Below are 23,826 nucleotides of genomic sequence, written 5' to 3' on the forward strand. Positions count from 1 at the left end.
AGCAGGAAGTTTTTTTGAATCCTGTCTATCATACAGTGAGTGGTTACAATGTACGGGTGTGCAACTTCTGTTTCTTGTGGAGCCATGCACAGTGCATCATCTGTACATACATCAACACATCAGATTATTATTCTGAGTGAAATGAGTCAGAAGGAGAAGTGTAGACACAGAGAATCATTTGTGGCCTATAAAACTAATAAATGGTAATATGGTAATAATATCTAGAGAAAATAGGGATGAGGGATAGGAAGATTAGTCTATGATAGGAAGCTTGCCATAAAAAGTGGTGAGTTCAGTTAGAATAGAGAAAGGTACATTATGACATTGATAGTTGGAACATATCACTCTGGACAAGAACTGGATGCTGAAAATGGATAAGTGACATGCATGGTACCCTTTAATTAACAATTTTGCAACCCTAAGTGTCATAAAGGAAAAAAGAGATATAGAGAAAAAGCAATATGCCTGCCCCTGATATAGGCAGTGGAGGGTGAAATGGAAGGAAACAAGGGACATTGGTGGTGGGGAAAGTGCACTGGTGAAGGGTGGTGTACATTCTATGATTGAACCTCAAGTATGAATAATTTTGTAACAAATATGCTTAAATAAAAATTATTTTTAAAATGTTTCAGGCACTCTATCATAATTCCTTTATGATATATCATATGCCTTTTACAAAGTGCCATTTGTGTGTGTGTGTGTGTGTGTGTGTGTGTATTTTTTTAGTTTGGTTTCTTGCAGCACATACTAAAGTGTCAATAAATTTTTTTCCTTTCAGTGAAATCACTACTTTTCTCTGGAACATTGTTCTTGCTTTTAAAGATTGTTAAAAGGTTTTTCTCTTTTACCTGTTTCATCTCCATATTGTAGGGTTTCAAATTTTCAGCACATTTTGGTTACCAAGGTACATATTATCAGAAATCACAGCATTTTTCCTTGAGAAGGGTGTTCACTATCCAGAATTAACTAACGATCAGTGGACTCAAAAACTCTATATCATGGTGGGTGTTACTTCACATATAAATCAGCTTAATCATAAACTACAGTGGAAAGGAAACACATTTTTTTCGATGTTAGAAGTTATTTCTTTTGAAAACAAATGATCTGTTTTTGCTCAAGATTTTGACAGAGAAACGTTGACTCACCTTCCAACCCTGTTGAAACATCGCCAAGAAAATAATTCTGATATTGACATTACCTATTTTAAAACAGCGATTTTAAATATGAGGGAAGCTTTTCTCAAGAGGTTTCAGGATTTCAGAAACAGCAAAGCGACGTTGGCCTTTGTTAAAAGACCTCTGGATGCCACTGTAACGGAATTAAAATTTTCTCCCTTTAATATCGACATTGGCAACTTTGAAATGCTATTTCTGGATTTAAAAAAAAGAACTGTGGAGTTCGAAATTTGAACGTCTTTGTGCTAATTTAGAAAGATTGGAGAAACACAAATGTGAACTTAGTTCACAGCACAAGTGGTCTGCTTTGAGAAGGAAGATATGTTGATTTTTAACACCTGGAATAGTATTCCTGACTCAGAGAATCAACTAAAAAAGCTAGAGTTTGCTGTTCTTTCCTTGTTTGGGTCTACATATTTATGCGAACAATCATTTTCAAGCATGAATCTTATCAAGAGTAAATTGAGAAATCGTCTCATAGATGAGAACTTGGAATCGTGCCTAAAATTAAAAACAACATACAAAACTGACTTAGTCAAACTATCCAAGGAAATGCAAGGCCAATGTTCACATTAGTGTTTGTGACTTTGTCAGTCATTGTCAGGATGTAATTTTCTCTACATTGTAAGGCAATTTTTATGAAATTTAACGCTATCGGTAAATAATATCGTTCTAAAGTTTTTGTTTTATTAGTTGTGTTATTTGTATCCTCTCAACTTATGTGGATACTTGCATGGAGAATATTCTCAGTAAAAACTTATTGAAACTAAAAACAGTGTACCATCCTATGTATTTTCAGTTTTAAAAATGTGGCTCTCAGGGCCGGAGAGATAGCATGGAGGTAAGGTGTTTGCCTCTCATGCAGAAGGTCGGTGGTTCAAATCTTGGCATCCCATATGGTCCACCAAGCCTGCCAGGAGCGATTTCTGAGCATAGAGCCAGGAGTAACCCCTGAGTGCTGCCAAACAAAAACAAAAACAAACAAAAAAAAACCCAGAAAAACCCAAAACAAAACAAAACAACCCAAAAACTAAAGAAAAAAAAATGTGGCTCTCAAAATAAATTTTAATCGTGGTTTTGGCGAGATTTGGCTCAATTGTAAAAAAAAGGTTGCCGACCTCTGACCTAAGTCATGATTAGAAAACAATGTGCTTCTCTTCATCAGCTGGCTGTTCAGTGAGATTGAGACCTAAATTTGGGCTAATGACATTTCTTGCATTCTGTACCTTTTGCTTACTGCTCTCTGTGTCTTTTGTAGAAGTAGAACACAAGAAGAAACTTAAGTCTGGGCTTTTCCCAGATTGTGTGAAAGTTCTATTAGGAGCTCCCACCCTCTACCATCCTTTTAGCAGCCTATTACCTCTTCACAACTCCTGTTTGAGTTTCTTGGGTCTGTTGCCTGTGGATGTCCACTGAGTGATTTATATGAACCGGGGAAGACACAGAAGATCGTCTCTGTTTCTCTGTCCAACCCTATCACCCGAGGAAGTGCCTGATAGTTTTAGGACTTTTGAAATTCTCCTATGAGCCCCAAACAGACCTCGTTTTTCACCAAACCCATGAGACAGTCTTAAAGCTGTACCTGAAGTGCACTTGTTCCAACTGATGTGGGAGATGATCTGTACTAGAGAATTTCTTGGGGAATCAATGGACTCAGGCTGGAGCAAGGAATTGCTCTTCTCAGGAAAGAAAAGTCAGCCTAGTCCTTACTCTGGCTTTTTGGTGTTTGTTGTCTTGCCTCACAGAAAGGAATTATAGGAGAAGAATTTCATATATATACTATGTTTATTAGGAAAGTGAAGGAAGAAAGGAAGAGGTAAATTATGTACTCAAGAGAGAACTTGGGCATCACCAGAGTGTAGAGAAATGAAATGACATCTTTTTGTTTTGTTTTGTTTTTTGGGAGCCACACCCATTGATGCTCAGGGGTTACTCCTGGCTTAGCGCTCAGAAATTGACCCTGGCTTGGGGGGACCATATGGGATGCCAGGGGATCGAACCGCGGTCCTTCCTTGGCTAGTGCTTGCAATGCAGACACCTTACCTCTAGCGCCACCTCACTGGCCCCGAAATGACATCTTTCAAGTGGAAATGTGGCCACTCTCAGAATTGGAAAGTGCTAGCTGAAAGTACACAGTTCAACAGGGGAGATGCAGGCAACATGGGGGCAGGCATCATGGACTGGCAACACACATGCGCTTTTCCTTGCCCAAGTTAATTTATATACACTTTTTCAACACTGCCATCTTGTGGGGCTTTGTAGGCATGTAAAAATCTTAAGATTTCACATTGTAAAGAAGAGTTTGTAACTTTCGTCAAACTTTTATCACAGCTCTTTGTTCCTGTTGGAGCTTTCCTTGGAAGATTCCAGCATTCTTTGGGCCTGAATTGGTATCTTATCAGACCTCAGTTCAACACTTTTAGCAACTTTAGAGCTAGAGACAGAGTAACTTCTTCAAGTCCCATCTGAGTTTTATTTTATTCCAAGAACTCATTGCCAGATTCCTCCCCCAACTTCCCCAACTATCTGCCTGCCTGCCAATGAAAAACCTCAGACAGCCTCCTTGGAACTCCAAGAATACCCATGCAGGTAATCTCAGCCCAAACTGTTAGCCTCTCCTGCTTGACAACCTTTCCACTCTTCTTTTCTTTGACTCGGCTACCCAGGTTTCAATCCTGGATTTCTAAGGTCACATAATAAAACTCAACTTCACTATCCTTATGTTGGCAGAATTTACAGTTACATTTTTTAAGGCCAAACTAAATTAGGACAGAAGAGGAAAATACCATGAGAGCCCTTAGCATGAACCAGGATTTTTCTTCCTTCTGTCATACTGTTTGTTAACTTTCTCCAGTAGGATTCCATTTTCCTAATGATATTTTTCCCAATATAATCTCTCAGGTATAAAGCTTTGGGGGCCATATAAAACAAACATACTGTTTGTTAACTTTCTCCAGTAGGATTCCATTTTCCTAATATTTTTCCCAGTATAATCTCTCAGGTATAAAGCTTTGGGGGCCATATAAATTGTTCATTATTTATGCCCCATCCCGTACCCACTCCTTTTCAAACATGTAATTTAAATGACTCCAAGTTAATATTAGATGACTCCAATCTCAGGAGATTAACCAAAATGTAAGGAACTTTTATTCTTGAAGATTTCTTTTATGGCAGGAAAATAGCTATTATAATCTTAATATAATATGAGCACATTGACATGGCACTGACATTGCTGGTGGTATTATAGCATTAACATGATACAGCATTAATATATAATATTTCTCAAAAGTAATAGTGAACGTATTTTTTTTATCTTTTCAGCATTTCCCAAGGACTTTTGGTATATTATCTAGGTGTGTCCTTACAACTACACTGAGAGGGAAGAGTGCCCAAGTGTTTGAACTACCAAGGAGGTCTGGTACTGATTCAAGTTTGACTCCTGCCACTCTAGTCTTTAACTAGCCTTCTCACAACATACTTAAGTAACTAGTCCTCACGATTTTCACCAAAAACTCTGAAGCAAATATTACCTACAGCATTGAGCTATTGGAGGTTCAGTGTACTGATAACAGATAATGCCCTTAAATAATGCCTGACGGCTAGAACAGTTCCATAAATGATATAATCCAGCTGAAATCTATTTCTATTAACAAATTCCACTAATATACTTTAATTTTAATACGTTTAAACACTGTGACTTACAGAAGTTGTGTATAATAGTTATTTTTGCATTCAAGATTCCAATACCAGTCCACCAAGGTGATACTCTGTGTAACATTATCCAGTTTTCTACCCTTCCCCCAAGCCAGCCAGCCCCATGGGAGGTATGAATCATTTACTTAAATTGTTTGCTGCATCTAAATGGAAATGAAGTAATAAAAATATGACTAAAATGGAAATCAAATTATAAAAATATTACTAAAAGAAAGTTCGTTAAAATTTTCATATCTCACAATGGGGTCAGTATATGTAATTGTCTGGAATTTGTTGGTAGTTGAGAGTTCTGCTATTGGTTTTCTTTGTTGAGCTTAGGTGGCTTCTATGCTTTTTTTGTATTGAATTTGGTGCATTACTACTGGGATGTCGGTATTAAAAAATATGAAGGTGTTGGTCAGTCAGGTATGCAACCATGAGGCCCAGGACTTTGAGGATATGTGATCTGAGGTGGCCTGGTGGCAGCTGTGGATCATGTGCATGGCTGCCCAGGGCCTCCAGAAATATGAGGAAGCATGAGAAGGGTTTCCCAAAAGACCCCAGTGATCCTAGCCCTCAAAACAGCATCCTTGGAGTTTTTGTCAGTTTGGTGTCTTTGCAGAGTAGTGAAAAAATGGTAAAGTTGGGTCATTGGCATGGTAGTGATTGTGGGATATGTGTGCGGCTGCTGAGCTATTAGTAGGGCCAGAGACATACCCTATCTCCCCTCCTGAGGGGGTCTTATATTCAGGAGTTTTATGTGACTTGGCTTACTTCTCTCTTGATAGTTAGTGCTGGGCGATGGGCAGACATAACCATTGCTATGATCCTCATGTTTTTTTATTTATTTTTTATTATTCCTACTAAATATTTTTTCAGTTTGTTACAGTTTTCATTGTTACTAAGGGATAATCATTTTGTAGACACTTTCTCATCATTTATGCTGTGTGGTTAATGGTTATTTCCTCAGTGGATTATCTAAACTGCAAATAATTTATGTGCAAGGGATTTTTTTACTACAGAATTTATTTTTAAAACTGGGGTGATAACTCTAGTGGTAGAGTATATGACTAACATGTATGAGACACATACATGTATGAGTGATCTTATTCTTTGCACCATGTGTCTTGACTTCTGCCTCTACATCAAGAAACTACTTGATCTCCCAGAGATGCTGAGCTGAGCAGACTATCAGGTCCAAACTAGGATTAGCCTGGCACCTCTCCAACTCTGTAGCCCAGTAAAAGCATTTTTCTTCTCAAATGTCAGTTACATCTTCTGTTTTCCTTTCATAGTGAAACAATTCTCTAAAGCTTAAAGAAAATTGTACCTAGAAATCCTGCAAAAAATGGGGTTAATTTCCATAACAACCAGATTTAAGTGGACACCCAAGAAATGGCAGTTTTAATTCTGTGCCTTTGAATTTTCTTTAGGCTCTAAAGATCCTTTTGAATGATGAACAGATGGGCCAGTATTTGGCTTTGTGTTGTGTCTGTTTTCAGGCTAGGATATAATTTTCTGTACACCTGTATTTTGGCTCTTATTGTACATTTATGTTTTCTCCAGGATATAAACATGTATGAGTAACATTTGTAACTTGAGAAAGATGATAGAATCAGAGTGTTAGAATCTAAAGTGCTTGTAAGGAATTTGACATAAACAATTTTATCTGTTGTTTTATCTGACTTATATCCAATAATAATGTAATTTTACATTTTTATATAGCTCTACAGTTCAAGGTATTTTTAATGCATTGATTAATATAATTCTAAACATGATATGTTATGGGTATTTTTTGTTTTCTTGTTAAGGATTTGGGCCAAAACTTGTAGTACTCAGAGATGCCTCCTTATTCTGTGCTCCTGAATCATCCTGGCAGTGCTAGAGGGAACCATATGCCATTCTGGGGTCGAGTCAGTATAGGTCATATGCAAATCAAGCTACTGATTTTCTGTATGATTATGCAGGATCCATGCAGGTTTAAGTATACTCAATGGTCCTCAGGCTCAGACAACTTCCTTAGAATTAGATGATGATGGAATTCAGGGCCGGAAAGATAGCACAGCGGTAGGGTGTTTGCCTTGCACACAGCCCATCCAGGATGGATGGTGGTTCGAATCCCGGCATTCCATCTGGTCCCCCATGCCTGCCAGGAGCTATTACTGAGTGCAGAGCCAGGAGTGACCTCCGAGCGACACTGGGTGTGACCCAAAAAACAAAAAAAAAAGATGATGAAATGGAAATGCAAACTCAGAAATCTTTACATATCTTTTACTGCTAGCACTTTTTCATTATTCAGAAAGAACTGCTCAAACTTCCCATTGTATCATGTTTCCCAACAAGCAGCACTTTGAATTGTGATACTTTCCTACATGCATAAAGCTAAAAATTCATCATGATAAAATTGAAAATGATATTTTTTTCCTTTGAGGTAAAGAAAAACTTTGCCAAAGTCCTTTCGGTAATGTATCTTTTCCTAAATCAATTTAAAAAAAGACCTTTTATTCAAAATATTCATAGTTTAGAAAAGAATCTGCAGATTTTTCTTTCTGTAAAGAGCAAGATGGTAAACACTTGGGACTTTGCAGCCCAGACAGCCCTCCATGAATGCAAGAATATTGCGTGCTATTATATAAAGAAGCCACAGATGATAAGCACACAAACAGATGTGGCTGTGTTCCAATAAAACTTTATTTATTAAAACAAGAAGCATGAAAGATTTATATCATGGACCAGAATTTACCCAAAAGAAATCTAAGAAAACTTACTTTATTTTATTTTATAAAAATAGAAATATTTAGTCTTTTATTGAAGCACATATATCTATCAAGGCAGAGGACAAATGACCATCCTTACATGTGAGAGGTTTTCTTTATTTTACTCTTCTTATATACAAAGAAGGGATAGATTAGAGACTGCAAAGTCTATAAACATCTGTAGTCAAAACTATGTGATAGGATTTCTTATAATTGCCTTTGAATAGATGGCAAGCCAGGGAGACATTGGCATACATTTTAAATTCCACACAAAAGAGTCTCTTATGTGACATATTAGCAAACACTGGGTAGAGAGAGATAAGGGAGCTGTCAGTCTTCCAGAAGTTTCCATCCCTGACATATGGATAAGAGAGGAAGTGTAAGAATAGATGAGGGTGCAGAAATATCCACTTTAAGAAAAACATGGGAAAAGACAATGACAGGTAGTGGGTAGGTAGCTAAGTAAATTGTAAATAGGAGAAATGAGCTTTATTCTAGAATCTAGATAGTCTCAACTCTGTGTCTAGAGAAGGTGTGCTCTCTCGCTCTCTCAATGTCTCTGTCTCCCTCTCTGAGATCTGAGTGTCTTTCTTTATTCCAATACCATGCTGTGTTCTGTCCCGCAGGACTCAGTAGTTCGTGGGTACATGAGTGGGTCCCAGCCTAAAAAATAAGGAGAGAGAAACTGGACCCAAGACAAAGAGTGTTCTGATCAAGGGCCAAATTTATTGAGGCAGACGACCGCCTTATATACCCCGGCAGAGCAGGGGGAAGGAGAGGGGAAATACACGAACAGCCTTTGTATTACAGATGACTTTATGTATATAATTTTACAAGGTACAATTTGATATTTTCTCAAGAACATTTTGTGGTCAACTTAGACAGGTCAAACCTGGAACATTTGTGTACATATATCTTATTCATACATTCTGTAGCCAACATCTGTTCCTCATAACTTTTGGCAGGACAATGAATGGGCTGTTTTCATACTTAATTTCTATAGATGCATTCAACTGTCACAAGTTCTCAAAACATAATCTACAACAGGATCTGTGCTGTTTCCTGTGACTTTTGAACTGGGCAAGTGCCTCTGCAAAAGGTTAGGCACGTATGCATGCCACACAAAAGAAAAGTTCATGCTGTGGGGAAAGAAGGCAAGCCATACAGACTTCATCTTGGGTCTGCCCCTGACAATGCTGTTTTGATAACTATTGCTTTGTAATACAGTTTAAAGTTGGGGAAAGTAATGCCTCCCATATTCATTTTCCCAAGTATTGTTTTAGCTATTGGAGGGTGTTTATTGTTCAAAATCAATTTCAGAAGTGTTTGATCCACTTCTTTGAAGAATGTCATGAGTATCTTTAGAGGGATCGCATTAAATCTGTACAATGATTTGGGGAATATTGCCATTTTAATGATATTAATCCTGCCAATCCATGATCAGGGTATGTGTTTCCATTTCTGTGTGTCCTCTCTTATTTCTTGGAGCAGGGTTTTATAGTTTTCTTTGTATAGGTCCTTCACATCTTTGGTCAAGTTGACTCCAAACTATTTGAGTTTGTGTGGCACTAATGTGAATGGGGTTGTTTTCTGAATGTCCATTTCTTCCCTATCATCATTGGTATATAAAAAGGTCATTAATTTCTGTATTAATTTTGTAGCCTGCCACATTGCTAAATTAATCAATTGTTTCAGAAGTTTTTGGTAGACTCTTTAGTGTTTTCTAAGTAGAGTATCATGTCATCTGCAAACAGTGAGGGCTTGACTTCTTCCTTTCCTATCTGGATTCCTTTGATTTCTTTTTCTTGCCTAATCGCTATAGCAAGTACTTCCAGTACTATATTGAAGAGGAGAGGTTAGAGTGAACACCTTTGTCTTGTACCAGAATTTAGAGGGAAGATTTTAGTTTTTCTCCATTGAGGATAATATTTGCCATTGGCTTGTGGTAGATGGCCTTAACTATATTAAGAAAGGTTCATTTCGGGGCCAGGAAGGTGGCGCTAGAGGTAAGGTGTCTGCCTTACAAGCGCTAGCCAAGGAACGGACTGCGGTTCGATCCCCCGGTGTCCCATATGGTCCCCCCAAGCCAGGGGCAATTTCTGAGCACATAGCCAGGAGTAACCCCTGAGCATCAAACGGGTGTGGCCCAAAAAACCAAAAAAAAAAAAAAAAAAAAAAAAAGAAAGGTTCATTTCATTTCCATCTTGCTGAGAGTTTTTATCAAGAATGGGTGTTGAACATTATCAAATGCTTTCTTTGTGTCTATTGATATGACCATGTGATTTTTATTTTTCTTGTTGTTGATGTTGTGTATTATGTTGATAGATTTACAGATGTTAAACCATCCTTGCATTCATGGGATAAAACCTACTTGATCATAGTGAATGATCTTCTTGATGAGGCATTGGATACTATGTGCCAGGATTTTGATGAGGATCTTTGTATCTGTGTTCATCAGGAATATTGGTCTGAAATTTTATTTTTTTGGCAGCATCTCTGTCTACTTTATGTATCAAGGTGTTGTTGGCTTCATAAAAGCTGTTTGGAAGTGTTTCCATATTTTTAAACTTCATGAAAGAGCCTGGCCAGGATTGATAGTAGTTCCTCTTGAAATGTTTTAAAGAATTCATTAGTAAATCCATCTGGCTCTGGGCTTTTCTTTTTGGGCAGACATTTGATTACCATTATAATTTCCTCAATAGTGATGGGGGTGTCTAGATATGCTACATCCTCCTTACTCAACAGTGGAAGTTTATGAGTCCAAGCATTTATCCATTTCTTCCAGGTTTTCATGTTTAGTGGCAGAGTTTTTCAACATAGTCTCTGATTACCCTTTGAATCTCTGCAATACCTGTAGTGATCTCCCCCATTTCATTTCTAATATGGATTATTAAGTTTCTCTCTCTTTATTGGTGAGTTTTGGCAATGGTCTATCAATCTTGTTTATTTTTTCAAAGAACCAACTTATGTTTCATTGATCTTTTGGATTGGGGGGGGGATTCCACTTCATTGATTTCTGCTCTTAGCTTTGTTATTCTGATTCCCGTTTGTTGATCATTTTCTAATTTTATAAGCTGCTCAGATATGCCCCTTCCTTCCTAGTGTGTGCTTTCAAAGTGATAAATTTTCCTCTCAATACCATTTTTGCTGTGTCCCATTGACTCTGATAGTTTGTGTCTTCATGGTCATTTGTTTCCAGTAAAGTTTTGATTTCCTCTTTGATTTCATCTCGGACCAATGGTTGTTCAGTAGCAGGCTGTTTAATTTCCAGTTGTTAAAGTATTTCTTTTGTGTTCCTTTGTAATTCCTATATAATTTCAGAGTCTTGTGGTCAGCAAAGGTAGCCTGCAAAATTTCTATCCTCTTGATTTTATGGAGGTATGTTTTATTTGCCAGCATGTGGTCTATCCTGGAGAATGACCCATGTACATTGGAGATGAATGTATATCCAGGTTACTGGGGATGTACTGTCCTATCTACTAGTTCTCTTTCTTTCATTTCTCTTTTCGGGGCTAGTATATTTTTGTTGGATTTTAGTCTTGTTGACCTATCAAGTATTGACAGGGCCGTGTTGAGGTCTCCCACAATTATTGTGTTATTATTGTTGTCCTCTTTTAAAGTTGTCAATAATTGTATTAGATAATTTTCTGGTCTCTTATTGGGTGTGCATATATTTAGTAGTCTGATTTCTTACTGTTGCACATATCACTTGATTAGTATGAAGTGTCCATCTTTGTCCCTTTCAACTTTTCTGAGTTTAAAGTTGATGTCATCAGATATTAATATGGCCACCTCAGCTTTTTTAAGTGTGTTCTTTGCTTAGATGATTTTCCTCCAGCCTTTGATTTTGAGTCTGTTTTTGTTCTGACTATTCAGGAGTATTTCTTGCAGGCAGCAGAAGGTTGGATTCATCTTTTTGCACCATTTCACCACTCTTTGTCTCTTAATTGGTACACATAGTCCATTGACAATGAGGGAGATGATTGTCATGGGATTTAAAGTCATCTTTGTGTATATGTTTGGCATGTCTGTTGGTCTGTCTTTTTTTAACGTAGACCTGTAGAACTTTTAGTTTTTCCTTTATGGCTGGTTTTGCATCTGTGAATTTACTTAGCTGTTGCTTATCCATGAAGCTATGTATCCTTCCTTCAAACCTGACCGTGAGTCAGGCTGGGTGCAGTATTCTAGGTAAAGCCTCCATTTCATTCAGTCTTGTCACAGTATCTCACCACTGTCTTCTGGCCTTGAGAGTTTCTTGTGACATGTCTGCTGTAAGTCTTAATGATACTCCTTTGAATGTAATTTCCCTTTTTGATCTTGCTGCTTTCAATATTGTATATCTGTGAGATTCGTCATTGTAACAAGGATGTGTCTTTTGGGGTGTTTTTCTTCAGGTCTCTTCTAGCTGATACCTTTCAGGCATGCAAGATTTGATTGCATGCAGTCTTTTGCTCTGGGAGTTTCTCTGTGATGATGTCTTTGAGAATTGATTCTTCCTAGGGATCTCCTTCCTGGGCCTCTGAGACTCTGATGATTCTTATGTTCTTTCTTTTGCGTTTATCAAAAACTTCTCTTTTCATCTGTTCACATTCCTTGCTGGAGAGGCTGTCCATTGAGTTTTTCAATTGAGCTACCATGTTTTTCAGATCTCTTATTTCAGTTTGTAGTTTTCTGATATCTGTCTTTGTGTTCTATTCTGCTATAGCTATGTTTTCTTTGATTTCTGTGAGCCTCTTCCATATTTCAATTCTAAACTTCTTATCTGAGAGGTTAATCGATAATTGGTATTTTTTGGATCATCATAACTTTAATTTTCATTCTCTGTGCTTGGTGTTCGCCTCTGATGTTTCCCCATTGTCATGATTGTAGTGTGATTTTTTTCTGCATGCTGTGGTGGGTCATTAGTCAGAAAGAGTGCGCGGCTGAGAAGCAGAGCAGCCTTGCTCTTCTGGGGCCTCCAGGAGACAGTTTTTTTAGGGGGCCCTTCCTAGCCCTCTGAAGAGAGCTTCAGGAGATCAGAGAAGAGAAACACGCAAAGCCAACAGTTCCCCTCAGCTTCTACCAGTCAGTAATCACACAGCAGGGTGGACTTCTCCACAGACAAAGAAGTGCGCTCTCTGCCTGCATATCTGATCACCGGTTTTCACTCTGTCTGTCTTGGTCTTTTGGCCTGAGTGGCTCCAGGAGACATTTTTTTTGGGGGGGTGGCCCTTCCTAGCCCTCTGAGGAGAGCTTCAGGAGATCATAGAAGAGAAACATGCCAGAGCTTTATTCTTATGCTGAAAATATAAGAAAAGACGGAAGAATTTTTTTGTTTGTGTTTTTGGGCCACACCTGGTGACTCTCAGGGGTCACTCCTGGCTATGTGCTCAGAAATCACTCCCCGCTTGAGGGATCATATGGGATACTGGGGCATTGAACCACGGTCTGCCCTAGGCTAGCGCCAACAAAGCAGATGCTCACTACTTGCACCACCGCTCCAGCCCCGAAAGAATTTTTTTTTAAATTTGGAACGCATCATGAACCTGCGTGTCATCCTTGTGCTGCGGCTATGCTAATCTTCTCTGTATCATTCGAATTTTAGTATATGTGCTGCTGAAGCAAGCACTCCAGTTCCAAAAGAATATTTTTTAAGCAGAATATCTGAAAGGTTAAATGTTTAGAAGGGAAACTTTATTAAACTACTTCAGGCTGCTGGCTTCGGAAAAAACACAAAATAGCAGGGTAAGGTTGAGAGAGACAGGGAAAGAGAGAGAGTTGCTAAGAGAAAGAGATGCTTAGAGAGAGAGAGAGAGAGAGAGATGACAAGAATACACTTAGCATTTGAGTAAGCCATTGACTTCTGGAACCAAGAGAGGAGGTCCTTTTTCATGGTGCATATATATAAAATTTTATAGATGTCATGATTAGAAAGCTAAAGGTTGAAATTGTCAAAATTGTCAACTTTTCATTCTGTACACACATGTACGTGTATATGCGCACATATACACACACACTCTCTCGCCCTTAGCAGAAGCAGCAATAGCAGCAGCATCTTTTCCAAGGGAATATTTTATCTGATTTCTTTAGGTATCAGCTTGTCAGATCATAACACCGAATTATGAATTATCTGGAGGTACCTATATTTAACACTTTGGATTTAGCTTGTTGTCTATATAAAGCTGTCTAGGTGGTATATGTTGAACCCCACTAAAGTGAAAATTAGTGTAACATGCTCATGTGTGCTGCCTTAACTGGGACTTTGCTAATGTTCACATTCTGGGCAGGTGTCCAAGATTCCGTACTTCCAACAAGTTTTCTTGTGACCCCCGGGGACCCCGGCCCACAGGGTGGATGAGGGTCACGAAATTATTCGTAAGTCACGAAGAGGATTCGACCTGAAAAATAAAAGAGGGCTGGGAAAATTGATGGACTCAAGATGAGATCCCGATCAAGAGTCAAAGTTTATTAAAAGGGAGCTAGTTTTTATAGCAAGCATGAGTACGTTTTCAGACAAAAGAGGGGAAGGGGTGGTTCAGTACTTTTCCACCGTAACATTCCCATACATCAAATATGTCAGGGGGGTTTTAGCGAGTTATACATTTACTATAAGTGGTCCTGGGGTGCTCTGTTCTGTTAACAATGCTACAGATCTAATCTTAACTTGTAGCCTTTACATAGCATGTTTGTTCTTGCTTATCCATTGACCTCTGGTAATGGCTCTTTTTATGGTCAGCTTTTTCTTTTTAGGTTCATGGGGGAAGTGCCACCAGCAACCTGTCACATAACAGGCTTTTTGACTTCTCAGGCATCAGAGACTCCATATTTCTCTCTAGTTAAAGGGCCTCCAGTATTTTCTGTGATGCCAGTATGCTTGTCTACAGACATCTTGTGGAATACTAAGGTCCCAGAACATCATATATTTCTCTGAACAAGTAACTGCATGCATCTTAAGATATTTTTTCCTTTCGGGGCCAGAGAGATAGCACAGCAGTAGGGCATTTGCCTTGCACGCAGCTGATTCAGGAAGGAAAGTGGTTCGAATCCCAGAATCCCATATGGTCCCCCAAGCCTACCAGAAGCAATTTCTGAGCATAGAGCCAGGAGTTATCTCGGAGCACCTCCAGATGTGACCCTAAAACCAAAACAACAAGACGAGAAAAACTAGGCATTTTTTTTCCTGTCACAGACTATTTCTAGTCCTTAAAGCTATGGTTTCCTTTCCTCAAAGCAGCACAGGTTGCCTAGAATTTGAAAAGAGGAATTAAGAGATGATAGGAGTTTAAGTTGCAAGACCTGTCTAGAAACCAACCTTCTTTGAGGCTCATTCTTTTTTCATCCTTTCTCATCTCTGCTATAGGTATCTAAGCTGGAAAGAGAGAAAACTCAAGAAACAAAGCGTATCCGTGAGCTGGAACAGCGCAAGCACACAGTCCTGGTGACAGAACTCAAAGCCAAGCTCCACGAGGAGAAGATGAAGGAGCTACAGGCCGTGAGGGAGAATCTCATTAAGCAGCATGAGCAGGAGATGGCAAGGACAGTGAAGGTGCGAGATGGGGAGATCCAGAGGCTCAAATCAGCCATGTGTGCTCTCCGGGATGGCAGCAGTGACAAAGTAAGGACAGCACTCACCATTGAGGCCAGAGAGGAGGCCCGAAAACTGTTTGATGCAGAGCGCCTTAAGCTCTTACAAGAAATTTCGGACCTGAAAACTGCCAAGAAGCAGGTGGATGAGGCTCTGAGCAATATGATCCAAGCTGATAAAATCAAGGCTGGGGACCTACGGAGTGAACATCAGTCCCACCAGGAAGCCATCTCGAAGATCAAGTGGGAGTCAGAGCGGGATATCCGGAGGCTGGTTAGTAATCAACGCTGTCGATCAGCACAGAAGCATTCTGGTCAGGTTTTAGAGCTCACAATGTTGGCTTTATGGGGTCTTTTTCTTGAGCTAATTATAGACAACGCCCTCTTTTTTTGTCTGTGCTCTAGCCAAACTACCAGAAAGGTCAGTAGGTATGTGGATAAATAGCTACTCCCCAGCCAACTTGGAATTATTATGTGTGAATAAGATTTTAAATCATTTTTCTCAGAAAAGTTGAAATCCTCCAACTGCATTATTAGAGTTATCTATTCAATGACTTACATTTCCTTGAATATTTATTTAAATAGCCTAAACTTATGAATTCTTCTTGAATCAGGATGTTGTGTGTACTTTTCTTGTATAAAATGTGATTGGGCTTTTCCTCAAATAGGTGCTTTCAGCCTGAACTTGGATGGCAGAGTGATTCACCCACCTACCTTCCCGGAATGCATCTGGGAGCAAGAAAGAGAGCTAAAAATCTCTAGTCATTCTTGGGGCCGGAGAGATAGCACAGCGGTAGGGTGCTGCCTTGCAAGCAGCCGAACAGTGGTTTGAATCCCAGCATTTCATATGGTCACTTGTGCCTGCCAGGAGCAATTTCTGAGAGCAAAGCCAGGAGTAACCCTGAGCACCGCTGGGTGTGACCCAAAAATAACAAAACAAAAACAATTCCTAGTTATTCTTAAAATAGATCCTCTTCCCCACACAAGCACAGACCATTATAATTTTATATTTGAATGTCTTTTCTAAATAGCTTGTTTGCACTGCTAATTGTTTTCAAGACTTACTTCTAACCCAGAGAGTTGTGTTTTTTTCTTTTTAATATGTATGGCCCAAACCCATATTGCTTTCTTAGATGCTTAAAAATAAATCAAATATTGGGGCTGAAGTGTTAGCAATGAAAATAGAGCATTTCATGTGACTGACCTCCATTTTATCCCTAGTACTTATAAGGTTCCGCAAGCACTGTTTGGAGTAATTCCTGAGTGCAGAGCCAGGTAACTCCTGAATATCATGTAATGTGTCTCCCCCCAAAATAAATCAAAAATTAAATATGTTCTTATGTGACAGCTATCAGTCCCAGCTTGAGCTTGCCCAATAGAATAATCACTTTTATGCATCTTACTTAGAATATTTAGCATTATGTCATCAAATTAACCTTTCCCTATTAGAATATACTCTAAGCTACTTTAAATTTACTTTTCCTTAGGAGTGACTATAATTTTTTTTTTGTTTTTTTGTTTTTTTGTTTTTTTGTTTTGTTTTTTGGGCCACACCCTGTGACGCTCAGGGGTTACTCCTGGCTATGTGCTCAGAAGTTGCTCCTGGCTTCTTAGGGGACCATATGGGACACCGGGGGATCGAACCGCGGTCCGTCCTAGGTTAGCGCAGGCAAGGCAGGCACCTTACCTCCAGCGCCACCGCCCGACCCAAAGATTCTTTTTTTTTTTTTTTTTTTTTTTTGGTTTTTGGGCCACACCCGGTAACGCTCAGGGGTTACTCCTGGCTATGCGCTCAGAAGTCGCTCCTGGCTTGGGGGACCATATGGGACGCCGGGGGATCGAACCGCGGTCCGTCTCCTAGGCTAGCGCAGGTAAGGCAGGCACCTTACCTCCAGCGCCACCGCCCGGCCCCCAGTGACTATAATTTTTCTTGTGCATTCCAGTCTCAAATTATTTTCTAGGCATTCTAATTAATGTTGATTATATGATATCTCCAGGATTTCAATTTTATGTAAAAATGTAGTTACCATAAAACATTTTTCTAAAGGCTGAACATTTGTAGTTTCTTTATTCATATAATGTGACAGAAAAATGTTGCTTTTGCCACTCTTTTTGAATTTATCTGCAATTAATTACATCACACTGGCAATAAAGACCAATGAAAGTGCAGAAAGACTGCTCTCTGTCCTACATCTTTTTAAAAAGTGGATGGTAAAGAATCAAAACTGAACTCTGGAATGAGTAGGTCAGTAAATGAATAAGAAATTTTGCACCAAAAACTCTTTGTCAATGTTTTTAAATGTAAAATCTAGCAGTACCAATATCTCTGTTAACCAGTATTTCTGGTTTTTCTGTAATGTTTTTTTATGAATTCCATATCTAGCCAATTTCTGAGAGACATGAAATTTTCTTAATCACTGTGTAAAATCTAAATTACCTGAATAATCCTTAGCTCTGAGCATTGCCAGATCTGTCCCCAAAACCAAAACGAACAAATGAAATGATTGAAAATAAAGTAACATAGGACACCTTTTTAATGATACAGATGAAATAATCTTTATTTTCTATCATATTCCTATTTTCACCCTCAAAACTTGAACTGTTTTATCTAGAAGAAATTCTTTGGGAATCTTTTTATGTATTCTTCTCTGAAAATTTTGTTATTCAGAAATGAGAGTCCATGATCCACACCAATGGTTATTCCAGACTCTCTGAGAAATGCTGCAAATAGGTGAATAGTCTCAGTTTCCTGGATGTTAGATTCAGAGACCAAGTCAGATGTCTAACAAATAAATAGTTTGTTTGACCTTTTGACTAAAATGACCTTGTGGTGTTCATTTATATTAAAATGGTGATGATAGAACATACATGAAAGAATTGTTTTAAAATGAAATAAAAGATTTTATATGTTAAATTTGTATATAATAATAAATCAGTAGGTCTTAGTTATGATGATGATGGTAAGAATGATTTTGTGGGCAGCAGTTGATTTCCAAGCAAGTTAACTAAGGTACATCAAAAGTGACTAGGAACATACAAATCAGGAATTGTTTAGCTGTAAATAACATAGATGAAAGGCATGATAAATGCACTATTTAGTTAAGAAAAACACAGGAAATAAGTTCTATAAAGCCTAAAGACAGTTTTTCTATTTACAGTACAACTTTACTTCTCCACCATTCTGAGATGACATCTCAGAATCACACATAATTTATTCCAGTGCAGCTAAAGTTTAATTATGTGACGTGGAGACAGTGGCTCAGATTTATTCATGTTGAGAACATATGGTCATGTGACTAATTTCTGTTTCAGTTTTTTTGGCCCCAGGGAATACAAAAAGAAAGACTTCTATAAAGCTTTATATAAAGTTATTTGCTATATTTTATGTATAAATAGACATTTTATAAAGGTTATAGTATATGTTTGTATTAATGTTTCTTACGCATCTCTTTTTGAATGTTCACAAATAAAATGAAATCAGAAAAATCTATTCTTGAATGTTACTGATAAATATTTATTACTATAGCCCTCGTCTAAAAATGGCAAATTTTTTTTTTTTTTTTTTTTTTTTTTTGGTTTTTGGGCCACACCCGGTAACGCTCAGGGGTTACTCCTGGCTATGCGCTCAGAAGTCGCTCCTGGCTTGGGGGACCATATGGGACGCCGGGGGATCGAACCGCGGTCCGTCTCCTAGGCTAGCGCAGGTAAGGCAGGCACCTTACCTCCAGCGCCACCGCCCGGCCCCTAAAAATGGCAAATTTTTCAGTATGATCTAAGCCCTGATCTTACGTTAAAAATAATTTTGAAGCATTTCTTAGGTTAAGCAGAAATTTATTTCAGAATTGATGAATGCATATAATATATAGTAGGAGGAAAATAATAACCAATAGTAGCAGGCATTTTTCATGATTTCCTGACAATTGTTGCTAAGACCTGGCTTCTTAGAAATATGATTACAGGGCTGGAGCAGTAGCATAAAGGTAGCAAAATGAGGCATTTTCCTTGAGGCCAACACAAGGATGGACATTGGTTCGAATCCCAGCATCCCATCTGGTCCCCAAAGCCTGCCTGGAGCGATTTCTGAGTACCGAGCCAGGAGTAACCCCTGAGTGCCGCTGGGTGTGGCCCCCCAGAAAACAAAATATGAATACAAATGGAAAAACCATAAACTTTTTTGGCTTTGGAGGTTTCTGCTCCATAGCCCCTACCCAAATGCAAATGAGTTTGTTTCCCTTGAGAAATGGCCAGGCTGTGACTCTGTTACAAATGTTCTGTTCGTAGTAGGCCAATCCTATTCAAGTTCACATTTGAAATACACTCAAAAACTATTTTCTCAAACGTTATCTGACACCAAAAAGTGCTTTGAGAAAAATTGTAGTAAAACATGTAGTGTTGGGATTATTTTGTCAACACTAATCACCATTTTAAAGATTTGTTATTTTACATAATTGAACATATATTCATTACAAAAAACAAAGCTTCTACAGAGAGAAAAGTAATTAGACTTCTTGACACCTAGTTAATATAGTAGTCTTTTATTATACATCTTATACAAGAATTCAGATCACTTACAGTTATGACACTTTTGGTATCAATCAGCAGAAAGAGGCTAAACTCGTGCTATGTAAAATTTTCTTTTCTGAGAGCCAGAAAAATAGTACAAAGATTAAGGTGTATCCCTTATTGCCTTGTATCCCATCAAACACAGTTCATATCCCCAGCACCATATAAGGTCTCCTGAGCACTACCCACGATTACTCCCGAGCATAAAACTAATAATATCCCTGGCACTGCCAAGAATGGTGAACCAAAAAGTGGAAAAAACGCATGTTTTTAGAGGCTAGACAGTGAGTGTAAAAGGGTAAGGCACTTGTTTTGCTTGCAGCTGATTCAATTGCAATCCTGGTTTATTACCCAAGCAACATATGTGGCCTTCTCAGTATCCTAGCCCAAAGCTAGGAATAGCCCCTGAGCAGTACCAGGTATGATCTAAAAACAATATATAAATATACATATTATGTATAAAATATATAAATACGTATTTATCATGTAATGGAATTTTTCAAGAAACTTAACAGTGGGTGTGATTTAATTCAGATGGATGAAATCAAAGCCAAGGACAGGATCATCTTTTCTCTGGAAAAGGAACTAGAGACCCAAACTGGCTACGTACAGAAACTCCAGCTGCAGAAGGAGGCATTGGATGAGCAGCTCTTTCTAGTCAAGGAGGCTGAGTGTAACATGAGCAGTCCAAAACGAGAAATCCCGGGCAGAGCAGGAGATGGTTCCGAGCACTGCAGCAGTCCTGTAAGTTGGTTCAACTTGAATTCAGACTCATTATTTATTTAGCTCCAAGTTTTACTTTGCACTTAAGATTTCTTAAAATGTTTACTACAGAGAAATCAATTCTATTTTCTACTATAAAATGACCAGTGCCTTAGGAATAGCATTTTTAAACAAAGTGTTCTTCTCTGCCTTAATAGATTACAAGAGAATTATAGATCGCTGAGCCCTCAAAAACATATCCAGTTAAACAATGAACTTTTGCTCATAATAGAAATAATAACATAAGCAAAAAAAAATTACTTCCTACCAAATGTCAAGACTAGCCATTCCCGTGTGAACACAATTTTGTTGGATATTGGTAAAATCACTTGTGTTGGAGAATGGTTACTAGGTTCTTCAATATTTTCACGAATAAAATATTGTATAATAAATATGCTTATACTCAACTTAGAAGTTTATTGGAAAGGAGTAAGAACTCCCCATATTAGGGAAGAATAAAGAACTAAATAAATATGGTTTATTTTAGTGGGGAGTGGGTTTTTATAGGAAAACCAAGTTTATGTTCAGGCCTTTCTTTGCATTCTGTATTAATTGATAAGAATGTTACAAAGAGGGCCGAGGTGGTGGCACAGCAGTAGGGCATTTGCCTTGTATGCAGCTGACCCAGGATGGATTTTGGTTCGATCCCCAGTGTCCCATATGGTTCCCCAAGCCAAGAGCAATTTCTGAGTGGATAGCCAGGAGTAACCCCTGAGCATCAGCTGGTGTGGCCAAAAAAAAAAAAAAAGAACCTTATAAAGAATGCATATATTCTACAGAGTGGGCTAGCTGGTCTCAGTCCATTGTATTTGAACATTTGCTTTAGAGATTACCTATTACCATAATCTCTCAGTGATCCTAAACTTTCAGGCCAAATTGTATACAGTCTTGGTGAACTGTTAACTCCCTGATTATCAGAAAGATTCCCAGAATTCTCAGAAACATTAAAAACATAGGATGGAGCAGTAAAAATGAGACTACTTATAGCAGCTGGCAAGGGTAAACTGATTCTTTGTTTTCCTATACTAAAGATGAAAATATTTATAGACATTTCCTGTAAAGTTCTAGTCTGAATATGCCACTTCTTTCTTTGATTTTCTTCATTTTATTAGAAATTATTTTTAAAAGTGCAGGTAGAAATATTTTATATTGTTGATTTTCATCTTAGGCCTTTAAGTTGCTTAAAGGTAAAATATGTTATTGAGGGATAGAAAATTCTTCTGTAATACTGTAACTGTGTAATAGATTATTTATGAATTGGTCTCAATAGATGTTAGTTTTGGATCTATAAATGACTTCTAGTGCAGGGTAGCTTAATTGTGCCAGGTAAAGATCTTCAGAGCTCAAATCCCGAATCTATATGCTCAAAGTTTCCTCATCTGTAAAAGAGACGAATAACAGAGGTCTTTCATAAAGTTAGTCAAGAGTTAATAACAGATCACAGAGCAATAATCTAGGGTACTTGTTTTGTATGTAGCTAACCTGCGTTCAATCCTGAGCAACCCCTAGGGTCCCCCAGCCCCACCAGGAGTGACTCCTGGATAGATTTAGGAGTAAAATTTCAGCAACTGCTGGGTGTGGTCAAAAATTAAATAAAGGGAAGAACATGACATGGAAAATGTTATGCATATGTCTAGGACATAGCATTCAACATAGATAGTTGATCTATCAATATTAGCCACAAACTTTGAACCAAGTTGTAACTTTCCCATATCTTAAAACCTCTACAAAATTGCTCAAATATTGTGAATGTAGGTATATGATGAGGGTAAAAACTGCCTTGCTGACAGTATAGCACATTCAAAATTAAGGTGATAATGGAATTACTAGTGCAAAATAGTAATGCTCCTGTTACTTTTAGAATATAGAATTAAGCCATGGGTAATCTTTAAAATGATTCATAACAATTATTCCAGTGAGGAAACAATTTGCTTTGGAAAAAATATAACATGGGGCTGGGCCAATAGTACAGCAGGTGGGGCACTTTCCTTGCACGGGGCCAACCTAGTTTCAATTCTTGAACACCTCATAAGATCCCTCAAGCACTGATCTAACTTATTTAGAATATATAGAAACAAGACAAGGAAATGCAAGGTATCAAAGAGCAGAGGTACTTAAATCACCTTGGTCCCTAGATTATGAACTGAAAAGGAAAATCAGAAAAAGTGGACCAGAGATAACAAGGTTAGGAAACAGGAGCCTGGGATATATTGGTGGTGTTTATTTGGTAGATGTCTCTATCTGTACCATAGGACCAACAAAACTAAAAACAAGAGAGGATGGATTTTAGAAGGAAAACTAGGGACATTGTAGGAGAGAAATTGACACTATTGATGGAATTTATGTTGTAATATTGTTTACCTGGAGATGAACTTCGTAAGTCACAATGCCTTAATAAAATTGTTTTTTAATTGAAAAAATAAATTTCTTTGAATATCCAAAACAAATAAAAATACTTGGGTACAGAAAAATACTGTATGGTGTTAAGGCTGTTGACTTGCCTGTGGTTATCACAGATAGAATCCCAGCACATGCATATAGTATGCACCAAACACTGCCAGAGGGGGTCCCTGACCACAGAGCAAGGAGTAAGCCCTGAGAATAGCTGAGTGTAGCAAAAACAAACAAAAAATTCTAAACTGTCAAAAGTGTTAATGAAAAATTTCCACAATTTTCATGTATAGGATTTACGACGAAATCAAAAAAGAATAGCTGAATTGAATGCCACCATACGAAAATTAGAAGACAGAAATACTTTGCTTGGCGATGAACGAAATGAATTGGTGAGGTCTATTCTAATGATAAAACCTTTATATTAATAATTATATTATAAAAGCATGTTTTTGTGAACAGTATAATAGATGAAAATGTGGAAATAAAAATAACAAAGTAATGTTCTATAGAACCAATAACCAGATGAATGAGCTTCAGTTACCAATATTTCAGAAAATTCTCTGTTACTTCTCTGCTAGTGACCATCATTTTAAAGTTAACCACGATATATTTCATCACTCTAAATGTGTATTGCTGTTTTTAAGGCATGTTGTAAATAGACTTCTTGTGTTTACTGTATGTGCTCAGCATTTTTGAGTTAGCCATTGTATGGCTAGTAGAATTTCTTCCTTTTTAAGCTATAGTTCTCAGTTAATATATCTCAGCACATTTAGTATTCTGTAGTTAAAGGTTGTTTACATTGTTTCTTAAAGTTTTTAAAATTCTGTTGTTGCTGCTATCTGTATTTGGAAAAAAATTATGTGTTTCATTCTGGTAAGGGGGCTGTAGAGATAATAGACTTATTTAGACTTATAGTAACA

The 23,826-nt window shown here is 37.9% G+C and overlaps 2 protein-coding genes and 1 non-coding gene across 4 annotated transcripts in view; 1 reads left to right on the forward strand and 2 right to left on the reverse strand.

The window, feature by feature from the left end:
- JAKMIP2 (janus kinase and microtubule interacting protein 2) overlaps positions 1-23,826 on the forward strand; it is a 230,115-nt gene that overhangs the window by 129,362 nt on the left and 76,927 nt on the right. For both annotated transcript variants that reach the window (XM_049786880.1, XM_049786881.1), the window contains exons 3-5: positions 14,964-15,461; positions 20,285-20,494; positions 23,197-23,295. In XM_049786880.1, the coding sequence (XP_049642837.1) occupies positions 14,964-15,461; positions 20,285-20,494; positions 23,197-23,295 (807 nt within the window). The remainder of the gene's footprint in view (positions 1-14,963; positions 15,462-20,284; positions 20,495-23,196; positions 23,296-23,826) is intronic.
- The window catches only part of PPP3CA (protein phosphatase 3 catalytic subunit alpha), a 1,090,725-nt gene that overhangs the window by 10,302 nt on the left and 1,056,597 nt on the right, over positions 1-23,826 (reverse strand). The window lies entirely within an intron of this gene.
- Positions 13,126-13,232, reverse strand: LOC126029179 (U6 spliceosomal RNA). Its single transcript, XR_007502830.1, has one exon. It is a non-coding gene; the product is annotated as a U6 spliceosomal RNA (small nuclear RNA).

Source organism: Suncus etruscus, chromosome 14 (assembly GCF_024139225.1).
Source record: "Suncus etruscus isolate mSunEtr1 chromosome 14, mSunEtr1.pri.cur, whole genome shotgun sequence".
Taxonomy (NCBI): Eukaryota; Metazoa; Chordata; class Mammalia; order Eulipotyphla; family Soricidae; genus Suncus; species Suncus etruscus.